The sequence below is a fragment of the Puntigrus tetrazona genome, chromosome 14 (genome assembly GCF_018831695.1).
Source record: "Puntigrus tetrazona isolate hp1 chromosome 14, ASM1883169v1, whole genome shotgun sequence".
Taxonomy (NCBI): Eukaryota; Metazoa; Chordata; class Actinopteri; order Cypriniformes; family Cyprinidae; genus Puntigrus; species Puntigrus tetrazona.
The window spans coordinates 13,081,134-13,095,128 of record NC_056712.1 but is presented as its reverse complement, the minus strand read 5'-3'; the positions used below and the strand labels follow the sequence as shown (position 1 = coordinate 13,095,128).

General features: G+C 38.7%; 1 protein-coding gene across 1 annotated transcript in view; it reads left to right on the top strand.

Moving 5' to 3' along the window:
- Positions 1-984: 984 nt before the first annotated feature.
- ctnna1 (catenin (cadherin-associated protein), alpha 1) overlaps positions 985-13,995 on the top strand; it is a 79,492-nt gene continuing 66,481 nt past the window's right edge. Inside the window, exons 1-6 of the mRNA XM_043256799.1 lie at positions 985-1,257; positions 3,467-3,575; positions 3,654-3,849; positions 8,185-8,351; positions 11,380-11,499; positions 12,748-13,017. Coding sequence (XP_043112734.1) covers positions 3,471-3,575; positions 3,654-3,849; positions 8,185-8,351; positions 11,380-11,499; positions 12,748-13,017 — 858 coding nt within the window. The 5' untranslated portion in view covers positions 985-1,257; positions 3,467-3,470. The remainder of the gene's footprint in view (positions 1,258-3,466; positions 3,576-3,653; positions 3,850-8,184; positions 8,352-11,379; positions 11,500-12,747; positions 13,018-13,995) is intronic.

Here is a 13,995-nt window from a genome sequence, read left to right as displayed (position 1 = left end):
TGCACTCTACACTGTGTTCTGAGGAAAAAATCTCATACCAGCTGCTCATATATTCACTGCATTTCCTACTCCCCCTTTGTCGTGTGTAGATATTTTTTTTATTTATTTCTATTTATTGTTTTATAGAAAGGATGAATCTGACCATGAGATTAAGTATCATTATTAATAATGAGTAACTGAAACGCAAGAGGTCTTCTAGCCTTTCCAATCTGGTGTACAAATGGCCAGCAAGCTGGTCTCTCAGCCTAACCAAACTGGTGTTAAATTGGTTGGAAAACTGGCCACCCAGCTTGACCAGCTGAAATACGGCTCAAAACTTCAAAACCAAGCAGGCCAATTTGACCAGCAAACAATCCTAGGTTGGTCAGATAGATATATAGATAGTAACATAAGCATTGCTTATTCTTTGTTTTTACATTAACAAATTAGTCTTAAATATGTCCCTGCTGAAAAAAAACAACTAAAACCAGCCAGACCTTATCTTAGCTGGTTTAAGATGGTCAGCAGGCTGGATTTAGAGGGGTCTGACCACTTCCCAGCTGGCCAGGTTGACCTTAACTGGTTTAGACTGGGAAACCAGCTAAAACCCGCTACTTCCAGCCTAAATCAGCTGAGACCAGCCCAGGCTGGGTTTAGCTGTTTTTTTTTTGTTTTTTTTTTCCCCCCAGCATGATCTTTATTAATTTATAAATCTCCTGTTGCTTAAGGTTATGAAACTATTATGAAAATCTAAAACTACTTTAGCCTACTATTCTTATGTCGATAAATAAAGCGCGTAAACAGAGCTGAACTGAAACTCGATAGTAAGAGACAAAGACAGAATATTCTTTTCCTCTTCAAGCCGAATCAATAGACATGTAAAAGGTCCCTTAACAAATTTCGCATATTTAAATCCGCTTTCACACCCTTCAATCTGAAACCGTCGCGTTTTAAGATCCCCCACCGCGCGCTCAGCTGAACTTTACCCGAGTATCGAGCCACTCCCAAACACACCTGATAACACTGACCGACTGCTGGGAATCCGCCATCATCCTCCGCCTTAAACTCACGGGGAAAAGCGAAACTCTTTCTAAATACTTCACGAACTCTTACGTTTATCACTCAAACGGGCTCTTTTAGTCAGGTTTTATAGGATTATATCTTTTGGCTTTTGGTTTAGCCGCTGGGAGGGATTACACCACGCGGAAAAAAAACTTTACCACAGTATTTTAAGTCTCATCCCTCCATTTTGAATCTGACAGGAATTTCAACAGTTTGGTGAGCATGTTTTGCTTTTGTCTGGGTAGCTTAAATTGCATTGTTTTTTGTTATTAACTAATATGAAAGTGAATTCGTCTCTCGTTTGGTTCAGTTTATGTCTGTATTGCGAATACAAGATAGACAGAAAGGCGGATACTGTGTTTGTGGCTACGTTGTTAGCTCGTTTCCCAACTTCGTGGAATGTTTGGGATATTTCTGTCTCTTGTCGTTTCATATTACACTAAATAAACAGCGGTTAGCTTTTTGTAAACGTTTTGTTAGTAACCCTTTGACGAATTTACAAGGGCCATGACAGGACTAAATGGTCTAAAACTTCTTGAGAGTATGAAACAGAAACTAACGTTATCCTGAAAACTTTGGTAGGGAAATGCTAGTTAGCCGTTAGCTGCTCATCTCGTAGCAGGACAAAATACGGCAGTTTTTATTCTTAAAGGTATTTTTTTAATCAAGTCAGGGGAAGTCGGTGTTATCGTATGTGTTGTTGTGGATGTTTTAATTTTGGAAATCGATTATTATGATAGTCCAAGGCATTTGAGAGCATAAAATCCATTCGAGTAGTTTAGGGCTCCGCCTAAACCACAAACTATGGATCAGGCCCTTCCTGTGAGCTCTGCCCTTAGGAGTGTAGTTATAATAATATTACAGTATGCAGTCAGTTACTGAAATAACAATGTGTTGTCTATCAAATATAACATTTACCACTTTACCTGTTGATAAAAGGTAATTAAAAATAAACATTGAAAACATTTTTAAAGAAACATTGCATAATAAAAGCTCATTGGATTTATTTGATGGTAACTGGCTGTACAATATTCCGTTTTAATAGTGATTTTTTTTTTTAATAGTGATCAGAAATGTTACAATAAACTTCTTACCAAATGATTAACTGTTGTGGCCTAGAGTACATTTGAAAGTACTTTATTAAATGACCTCTGTATTGTGTCGAGGGAACATGTTTGTTTATTTTCAGTGTATAAAACAATAATTGAGATACAAGATTGTGCCAGTTGCATATTGGTAACGCAAGAGAGAGCAAGCCTTGTGATGTCAGACAAGAATGTAGCACCACTTTCAGTTGCCCAGATGACTTGATTAGTTAGGCCAGGCCCTAAATCCGCTATACCTTTAAATAGGGCAGTATTTGAAGGGGCAGCCATTTGTTGTGGTGTTTGAAATAGTGGATGTTATCAAGTACGCTCATTCAGTCTCAGTCCTAAAATGCACCGCAACAGCGAGTGTAGAATCGATGCGCACTCAGTGGCTAGAGAATACCCATATTACACGGTACTACTGCAGCCGAATCATCCATCCATCCAAAATGTGATTTTTGAACACAGTCTAGTCGTGCCATCCTCCATCGTCCTTGGCAAAAGCTAAAATCGATAGAGAATTCTTTGTAGAATCTTGAATTATTTAAGTTTTCACCAAGATGAGCTTTTTTTTTTTTTTTGAGTAAATTAAGTGAATGTATATTTTCGGTACCCCATTCTTGCGTTCCATTGTAATGTACAGAATTTGCAGTTTTTTCGATTTGATTTGATGTTACACAAGTGTCTGCTCTTGCTTGTTCAGCATTTTTTAATTTTAACTAAAGAGCAATATTTACCACCCAAATGAGCTTGTATATATGGAAATTATTCATTTAGCTTCATTTCTTGTATTATTATATATTTTTTCTGTTATTGTAAAACTACTTCTGTATTTTTCAGTTTACTTGGGCCAAAGTTGAATGTCCTAACTTTTGTAGGACACATTTAAATTCAAAGGTTTTATTCCAAAAATGTTGGTCATGCAACACTGACCTCGCCCACTTTGTCTGCATTCCCTGACCTATATAGCAAACAATGTCCATTTAGTCTGTCTGTCTAGTGCAGACAGACCCCTGCAACAACAGCAGAGCCCTCAGGGCAGGCTGATTATCCTTGTCCTTCAGTGCAAGATTGCTGATCAATACAACTGCAGTGACTGTTTGAATGGAAAATAGCCGAGTGGGCAACAGAGCTACTCAGACGGCATAAGTGCGGTTTAGTTTTAGGTTAGCAGTGTGGATTGTTTACATCATTAGTGATTGCGTACACTAAATATGAGTATGTCATGTGACATTTCATTTGATAAAAGACCCAGCCCCAGGCTACTTATTTTTTTCTCCGTCTCATGACCCCCTCTTAATCCATTGATCGTTTTTTTTTTTTTCCTCTCTCTTCAGTAACATGACGAGCATTAACACAGCAAACATCAACTTCAAATGGGATCCCAAGAGCCTGGAGATCCGCACACTGGCTGTGGAAAGACTGCTGGAGCCCTTGGTTACTCAGGTCAGTCTGCTTTTCCAGATTTCAATTGCAGATGCTGCATTGTTTACTGTTTTCCTTAAATTTTTGCACCGTTTGCAGGTCACCACTCTTGTGAACTCTAGCAACAAAGGACCATCCAACAAGAAGAAAGGCCGCTCCAAGAAGGCTCACGTTCTGGCAGCCTCCGTGGAGACAGCCACCCAGAACTTCCTGGAGAAAGGCGAGAAGATTGCCAAAGAGAGCCAGTTTTTAAAAGACGAACTGACTGCAGCAGTGGAGGATGTCCGCAAGCAAGGTACGCAAAAAATGGGCAAATAACACGGGTTAACTTTGAACATATATCATTTCTTAAATCTGCTTTTGATGAACTGCTAGTTATAACTTGAAATCAACATGAATGAACATCAGAAAGTATGATCAAAGAGATGGTACGATATTCTAAAATGTATCATGTCTCATGTAATCGTTCAATTAGTGATTTTGCCTCAGCAAGATGTCAGTAAAAACAGCTTGTATAATAACATGAAACATGACATTACACTTACCACAAGAAATGCCCATTATCTAGAACAAATGACTCCTATAGAGAAGAAATTCACTAAATACACAATATTATTTGATATTTATTATTCTTTGACCTAACCTGTTAGGGATATTTTTACTACAGAGCATCTCAGTTTATGACTTTGTCTGATATGATTAATGTATGTTTGAATGAAAGTTAAAAAAGATCATCTGTAATATTTTAAAGCAAATTCAGGAACAAAATGAATTAGAAGCATAGTTTTATAAATAGACATAAAGTGATTTAAAAACTTGCAATGCTGCTGGGCTTTATGACCAAAAGTTTGTTTTTATTAATTTTATTAATACTTTTTTTCAAGATATACAACGGTATAAATCTTTTTTTCCCCCCCATATATGACTTAGTGTTAACCACATTTTCTACTGACTGAGAGTGGAAATACTGCAGAAGATTGACTTTATAATGCCATATTTTACTGTCACGATGATTGAATATTGTGGAAAATGTTCACGCTAAGTAGTAACTAAACACAACACATTTATACACTCTTTTATAATCGCGACATTGCCTGATAAAATCAACATGCATTTTTTGTTTCATGCAGCACTATCTGCATTTAAGTAACTAAAAAACAAACAAAAGAATTCCATAATATTAACAGCTCATGTGTTCATAATATCAAATAGTCAACGACAGTTGCTTGGAAACGCTATTTTGTACTCGTTTACTGACAAATCTGCAGCAGTACGGCTGCTTCTCTGATGCTCGCTGCACAGAACAGAAGCCAGGAGAGTCAGAGCTCACGGGACAGTACTGGAGGCACTTTCCAAATTAACCATAACTAAGGTTTATTAAACAAAAAAGTCACTAGGTTTGCCATTTATGTATATTTTAAGAAAAAGCTGCTAAAAGGTTCTGAAAGTTGTTGAATCTAGTGCTGAAGTAGCGCGTGTGTGAAACGCGGAAGCTGATTGCAGGGGGCGGTGGATATTTGTGGATGAGTTCACATTCTACAGCTTCTATTTTAGAAATGTGTATTTACAAATGTCAATACACAGTTCTAGTGTTACCTCTGATACGTTTAAAAGTGTCTGCAGCCATTGAAACTACTACAAGAAACGGTTGAATATCCTAATTCGAGTAATGGCTTTAATCAGTGGTTTCATTTCCTGTTTTCATTATCTGTCTGTGCTTATCTGCATGTGCGGATGGATTTTTGAATTAAGAGGGCTTGGCTTGTGCTATCAGAGTTGCTGCTATCGTGCAATGGAGTGTGTACTTCCCCCAAGACTGTTGTCCTGTATATCCCCTCATTCAATCTCATGTTGTTCGTTCTCATTACAGAACATCGTTGGTATCTCTGCCATGTCTCCTTACGGAAAGAGGATAGAGAAGACAGGTTAATAGAAGGGTTTAACCCTGTCAAATTTGCACAACTCCTCTTTTCTCCACGCCTTGTTTGCCACGCATTTTTGATTAAAATCCCACTAATATCGATACGAGATTGCTGCAACACTCTAGTTGGTACGTGTTTTCGCTTGGCTTAAGATGCAGTAGCCTCATCATATCAGCATGAATTTAGAGGCCTTAAGTTTCTGGTGTAAAATTGAATGGCATTCTTGACACCGGTTGCTAACTAATCCTGGGTATATGGCTATGCTCTCTCTGCTGAAGAGGGATTGTCACATTCATTTGCGAACAGCTTGCCTTGACTTGCTGCGCTGATCCATCAAGATATATTTATTTATGCTCAGTTGCCAAGAATGAGAAAACAAGAGCAAAACAACTTGCATATGTACATGGAGTCTGCAAGTTGTCAAAGGTGATGTCAGATGTGGATGTCAAGGGCGATGCTTTACTTATGCAAGACTTCAACCCAAGTCTGTTGGCTTGTGACAGTAATAACCTGTAGCCATAAAGTCATCACCATACGGTCTCATTCGAAATGAGTGGCTGACGTGAGCTTCCTTGGCTGGAATGCCCCCTTCTCCTGGAATTAGTGTGGCATTTCGCACTTCTGAGATGCAGAGTACAGGCTCAACCCACTTATCACTTGTTGGAATAACATCTTTGTCAGTTTCAGACTCGGCACTCAGTGTTTATTGGCTTAGTTTGGGCTGTAAAATCTGTCAAGCGCCGGCCAGCACGCTGCTGTGATGCCGGGGAATGTCACATTGGTTTTGCTATGCTGTCATTGGCTGTGGAATCCAGACGCTGTTGCTTGCTGGTGCGGGAGACTGTCAGCTATGCAGTTTTGCTCGTCCATGCGTGGTTCGACTGATAATGCCACCATTGAGTGGGGTTAAAGCTTCCCTAGATTGAAAAGAGATCCCGGTACCCAGCTGTGACTTACCAGCTGTTCTGCGAGCTGGGCAAATGTAATTGTTGCGTAATGCACGTTAGAAACCACAGAATCCTTGAACGATTTTCTCCCTAACAGCTCCAGATTGTCTGCTGCATGTATACGTGCAACATTAGCACGTCTCCTGGGTGGAATGCGTCTTATTTACCGTAGAAACCGATTTTGATTGCTTCGCACCTTTTGACGGAACGGATGAAGGATGCTGGGAATGATAATGCCGTCTGCCTTCCCTCCAAGGTATCTGGATGCTCATTGTGCCTTCTTCAGACATCCGCTTTCAACATTTCATCGCAAGCCTCTGTGGACCTCTTGTGAGCGCTACCTTAGAAGTGATAGATGTGAGTTTATTATGGGTGCACTGATCACTATCAGGCCCATGAAAATGGTCTTATTGATTGCTCCCTCAGGAGGGAATGACAGTCCCAGAGACCTTAGTTCTTTTTGTGTGGTATATTGTGGGGAGAATTTATATTTAAGTGATGGGTAAAAATAGAAAGGTTCTTAGAGATACTATTCGGTGTGTGGCAACCACTGCTTGCGCAATAACCCAGAAATCTGGTTGCCGTCATTCTGTGAGACTTGCTTCCTGTTACCAGGGAACACTGTGCACATTATTCCAAACATCAACAAAGGAAGGAATAAGACCCCCTCCTGAGCACAAAGCTCTTACTCGCTGCCCCCTCAAATTGATTTTTCTCTCTTTTCATTGAGTCAATTTCAGTCTAGTTATGAACTTGGCTGTTACTTGCATTCTTGTTGCAGGCTTTTTTTTATGTATGGGTTGAGTGGGATGTGGACATCTGCACAGTGGCGTTCATTGCATTTCCCATCACATTTGACAAACAACTTTAAAACTCTGTCGAATAAGAGGTTTGCGGTCACACAGCAGCACTTATTTCAGTATTATAAGCTGCTGTTAAAATGCTCTGCTTTGTCACTTTGAAAAGGTTTCAACATGAACCAACTGAGATGTGAAGGCAAGTGACGACACCCTTTCGCAGACACATCAGATAAGACGTCAGTGTTATCCCGGGGACTCGACCTTCACTGAAAGGACTCGTTTGGTGTGCTAGCATGTGTCACAGAGCTCTGGCTATGAGAAGACATGAATCGAGCCTTTGCTTTCACCCCCATGTTTCACTGCTTCTGACTTTCCCCTCTATCTAGCATTTCACAAAATGACATCCTAATGCAATTAACCCATCACCTCCCTAACCACTGGCATTTATCCTTGAACATGAACACCCGCTGGCCTGGTGATTAGTTCTATATTTCACCTTGTGGTTGTTCTTGTGTACAGTGGTTGGCTCTGCTCTTATGACACACTGCAGGGTGGCTGAATCAGACCTACCGCCTGTAGCAGACCTACCATGTAGCAGTTTGTTGCAGGGGATCATTGATGTTTTTCTCCTGTCATGCATATGTCATGTATTGGTCTTACGCATTTGTGTTGTCTTGCAAATGACCTTGGATGGTATTATCATGGTCAATTAACAGAAGCAGATTTTAATCAAATAACATCCAATAATTAGGTCCCAGTCTTTAGCATTTCAAAAGGCCCTTTTGGAAGTAATTGCATCTTCAGATGTTGAATTATCTGTTGTCAACTTCCGCATTGGGAAATGATCATTTCATTGACCTTGCTACTCTTGCATCATGAAGGCTATGAATGGACGAATTAAAACTAATAATGAGATTTTTTTTGTATGACACTTTTTTTTTTTTTTTTTTTTTTTTGGTAGGAGAATCCATGAAGTTGGCCTCAGGAGAGTTTGCAGAGGATCCCTGTTCTTCAGTGAAGAGGGGCAACATGGTCCGTGCTGCACGTGCCCTTCTTTCTGCTGTGACTCATCTGCTTGTATTGGCGGATATGGCTGATGTGTACCAGCTCCTGCTTCAGCTCAAACTGGTGAGACATATGCACACGTTTACTCTTTGAAAGGTTGGTTCATCAAAAACTTAAAAAAGAAAAAACTTGTTTCCCAGCCAAGGTTGCATCACACAGAGCTTATCTTAAGTCTTTTTACTGTCATTTATGATCTATGTGTAAAGTAAATTAGTACTTTAATCACAGATGCAAACCCGTTACCTTTAGACCTTTTTGAGATCAAAACAGGTTACCTATGAGATTTTCTTAAATCCAGTGTGGTCTTACAAGGGCACTTGTGATCTTATAAGGGGAAATAAAGAACTGTGGCCAGTTGCAGACTGGTCAAATAAAGAATTGTAAAGGAAGGTTGGTCTTATTTGTATTGGTAAACACTAATAACCACTTGGTAACTGCTAGTACATTGGTGTAGTATTTTCTTTACTCTGCAGTGAACTAGGTCTAAAAAGGGTAATTTATTTATGTGTTTGAGATCTAAAAATGGTGAAGAGAGAGGGCGTAAATACTTCACATTGTAGGCCAGCATTGCCATCTAATAAATCAATATCGTCTTTAAATAGCCTGCATTGCACTTCATCTTTTATAATATGTGATTTTGACCAAACATATTCAATCTTGATTTTTGTAAATTTTAAATTGTGAAAAATTACAGTTTAGGACATGTAAGGTAATAAAAAATACTACAATATAACTACAAAATAACTACAAATGAGCATGCAAAACATGTTAAAAAATAAAAATTCATGCCCCCAGTTCTCACCTTTTCCCCCTCACCTGTTTTTTTGCATATCTGTAAATTCAAGTCTGACCATTTTGACTTCAAATAAAATAGGTATATTGGTTTCCACAAACATATTAGGCAGCACAATTGTTTTCAACATTGATATTAAAAAGAAATCTTTGAGCCACAAATGAGAAAGATTTCTGAAGTGAATAATATGTAAATCAAATTGAATTGACTGCTAAACATTAGCTTTGCCATAAAAATAAATAAATTTAAAAATAGAAAAGTTTTGAATTGTAATATTTCAGGATGACTGTTTTTGGTCAAGTAATTACTGACCCTAAACTTTGGAAGGGTAGTCTATTTTCAGACCTGTATGGAGTTTAATCAGTCTTAGACAACTTTTACAGGTACTTTTTTATGATTCTCATCCTATAATCAAAGTTTTCTGATACAATGCATTCGCTTTTAGTCATTATATTGACTATTCATCTTACCCCTCTGCTGTAGCTCACAAATCTATTTCATGTGTATGAATATTTATTTGCACGTCACATTTCACTTTTAAGAAATGCCAGAACCTTTGGTGTCTGTCGAGAGTAAATGATGACACAATTTTCATTTTTGGGTGAATGATTCTTTTAACATTTTGATCACTCTAGACATGCCTGGAGGGGTTATGTGAAAATGGGCAGGGTATGTGCCCAGCAATTTCCATTTCATTTTGGAGTGGCTCACATCATGCCAACTAGCAGAAAGTCTCTGGCAAAGTATCAGGCTGGTCTTTTTGAAATATGACACTTTTTAAAACTCAAGTTTTAGACTGGAAATTAGCCAAAATGTTGTGCGTCTAACTGGTGCTAGCATTTCCATTTGTAGTTGGCTGGTAGCAAGGTTATTTTGAACTTTTGTACCCTGCTGTATCACTTAGATTCAGTCCACCACTGATTTCCTTTTATAACCCTCTTCATTATCTCTACCCCTCCTCGTCAGTCTCTGGATCTGAGAAAAAGCTAAAGCCAACGGGAATACCACAGGGAACTGGCTTTGGTCCAGAAGGCTGCGTAAAACACACAAAAAGATGCCTGAGTTTAGTCCTATTTACCCCACCAGTGTCAGTGCTTTTTATTACCCTCTGGGTTTACTGCCCAACTCTTCTTGAACTTCCTCCAACAGTAATTATATGCACGGCAAATTCAGTTACTGTGTGTGAATATTAAAACTGCGTATTTAAAAAGAAATTCCTGCATGGAAGCTGCAAGCATTCCTGTAGCCTACAATTTGTGTTTCACATACACCTAGGTTTTATATTAGATTTGTTTGCATTTAGTCTATAGGTTGTTGGCACAAACTAGATTACATCCACTTTCTGTTTTCTGCAAGCTGCACACTATTGAATCACACTTTGTGTAGTCCCTGATGCAGCGTAGAGAGGTCTTGTCACGTTTGTGCACAAAATGATTTCACCATGTTGGATGTTGGCAGGGTTCTTTGAAAATATATATGATGAGGGTGAATTATTTTTTCAGTGTTACAATTAGATTTTTATGCCAGTATTTTTCACTTGAAGTTCATGATGAACATTTGTGCGAGTTGAAACTGAAGCTTTCTTGTGGAAGAGTAGGCACTTTTTTTTTTTTTCCCTTCAGTGAATTGTTTGGGAGCTCAGCTTGAATGATCAAATGAGAAGCTTTTTAAGTATGCTTGAGTGACCATGAAATATTTCTTTTTTGATTTTGACAAATGTACTAATGATTGGACTAATGCATTTGTTGAATTAATTAGAATAAACTGAAAGATTAAAATCATGGTCAAGTTGGAAATTATTATTATTATTATTATTATTATTATTTTTTTTTTTTTTTTTATTTTACAACAGTGGTTGAGCGAGGTGCACTAATTACAATTTGTAGGTGTGTGATGTAGGTGGTAGATTTTCTGGCTCACTGGTTATGTCATTAATCTTTTTTCAGTACAATGATTCTGTATTGACACCTTTCATGTTTAGCTTAGTTCTCTCTCTCACTCTCCTCTCCCTCTCTCTCTTATATTTTTTTATCTCTTATATTATTATATTTGTACATATACTGTAAATAATGAATTGTTGCAGTATTTAGACGTTTTATTATATATTCAGCTATGTAAGTTCTGATCTTTCTCAATCTCTCCAGTTCTTTAATAAACTCTAAATATTAATAAAGCTTCATGGTGATTAAGAAATAAAAAAACTTCAGAATAAATGCAATAATGATTTTCAAATGTCACACTTATAACAGCCCATAGATTAAGCCTTTTCTTTAATGGTTTATTGTACTTGACCCACAGGTTGAGGAGAGCCTGGTGAAGGTTCGTAACGCTGGCACTGAGCAGGACCTGGGTATCCAATATAAAGCCTTGAAACCAGAGGTGGACAAACTGAACATGATGGCAGCCAAGAGGCAGCAGGTAAAACGCAGCCACTCTTCGAAACCAATGTTCTCATAATCGGAGGAGATATCATTTAAGGATGTGCTGACTTTTTGAATAGCATTGCATTCGCATGTGGAGGAGCTAGTTAAAGATTTGATGCTTGTGCGCACAAACAACTTTCTTTGTACCAGTTGGGGAGAGGAAAAGCAAAACTGAGTTGGAGCAGCTATAGTGACAAAATCCATTTAAATGATATGAAAATTGGGTCTTTGGGAATTATTTTTTTTGGCTTATCATTATAAGCTGTATTCAGCAGTGTTGGATTTCAGGATGAATTTTCCAGGTGAGCACACTGATTAATAGAAAGTACGTTGTTTTGCAATAGAGAGAGATTATTATAACTTGACAATGCTAATTATTTCTCTGTTCGAATATGGAGAAGAGCTGTTCATTTTATTTATTCAGCGTGATTTCCTCTCTCATGCTACACTGGGCCCTTCTAAGATTTTATGTTCGTGAATCAGTCGGCAGATGCTACAGCCTTACTCCCAAGGTGCAAATTGCTGTGGTATTAAATTTTTGAAATATATATTTTTTTACTTCCGTCTTAGGAGTTATGCTTTTTTTCCACTGTGAACGGAAGTAATTTTCAGCAAGGTCTAGTCCACACTTGGAAGATCTCAGGTTTGACAGCAAACATCGATCATGAAAGCACAAAAATTGACCTCCCCCCCCCATCATTCAAAACGTTTCACATGGATCAAAATCCTTTGTGTCCAGTTTGAGCATAGTTGACAGTGTATTTTTTGGCTATAACTTGTGTTCTGACAGACAGCAATTTGTGTCAACGCTGCACACAGACTTTAAGTATGGGGCAGCAACAGCAATGCTTGTGATGCTTAGAGATTAGAGGGCGTTCACGCAGGACGCTTTCGCTCTCTCAAACAGCTAGATGTAGTGCGTATGGAGCAAGCTGTTGATTATTAACTTGACACGTCATCTTAAAAATGTGGCACTTATGACTTGAAGGAAAAAAAAACAATTTCCATCTGACTCATTTTTATGTACAAGGCAATAAATATAATTACCAAATGCGCTCACTTAACATAAGTGATCATATTTACTTTGGTTCCACATGGCACATGTCTCTACATGGCATATTTGCCAGGCTGTACAGTCATGATCTGATTATCAGCATGTGTGGGCCCTTGGGGGTTCTCTTTAATGTCCTTATTATGACAGGCTTGTAACATCACCCCTGAATTCTCCCTCTTCGTATGACAGGAACTCAAGGACGTCCATCACAAGGACCAAATGGCGGCGGCTAGAGGCGTCCTTCAGAGGAACGTTCCAATGCTGTACACGGCTTCGCGTGCCTGTCTGCAGCACCCAGACGTGGCCGCGTACAAGGCCAACCGGGACCTCATCTACAAGCAGCTGCAGCACGCTGTCTCTGGCATATCTAATGCAGCTCAGGCTGCCAGCAGCGAGGACTCCAGCTTTTCCCAGTCTGCAGGTGGAGGAGAGCTAGCCTACGCCCTCAACAACTTTGATGTAAGTCTGTGGGCTATTGGATGTCACGTTTCTGAGCAAGTCACTCTGATCTAGACAGAAATAGCAAGCTAATAAGCTGTGTCAGTGAAGAATTGCCATTCAGCAACATGACCGAGTCTAAACTGAGAATTGGCCTACCTCTAATTGAAGGGAATGTGCTCTGTGAGCATTGTCATTTAGGGAATGGGCGCTTTTTTTTTTTTTAGCCAGTTGTATCGGGACGGATGCCATATTGCATTGCTGTGTTGAGGTGCTAATTTCAAACAACAGGAAAGCTTATTTACTTTTCAGTGAGGGTGTAAAAAAAGCTATAAATGGCTCGGTCCAGTTTTAGGCAAGGGATTATAGATTGTGAAATATTCAGAATTTTTAGAAAAGGTTTCAAATATGCAGCTCCTCGTAGACCTTAGGTTTTGCCAAACGTGTTAAAATGTTTAATTGCTGAATCATTAATTAATTTCAGACTTTGGCTAAAAATGCAACGAGGCTTGATTTTATAGATTTTTAGTTTAGTTTTTGAACTTTTTGGTCAGTTTCTGCTTTTGAGTTGTTGAAAAGCACAAAGTTATTTTGTAGCCAGTGATGAAGATGGGCATATTGTGGGTAGGATCTAACAGCAGTTGCATCACCCTCTGCAACTGCTCCACACAATTTTATCAACAAAGAGTGTGAGAGCAGCGAGTTGTTGACAAATCCGGTGTGTGATTGAACTGTGTCGAGGAGACTGTAATCCAGGATTGGATCAGATTAAATTTGTATGTCCAAACAAAGCTGAGCTACTGACCTCAGAGAGTCTTTCACAAGTTTGAACTTTTGTTGTAGGGTTGTGTCAGGTCAACACCAAAAACTTATGGGAAAAAGCATGACAATTTGACTGTCTAAGCAATACATTTATGTCCTGATTTGACACTTTTTTTTAAATAGTTCAGATCAGAGTCTCTAAATATAATTTTTAGGTTAAGGGTAGCAAGCGATCAT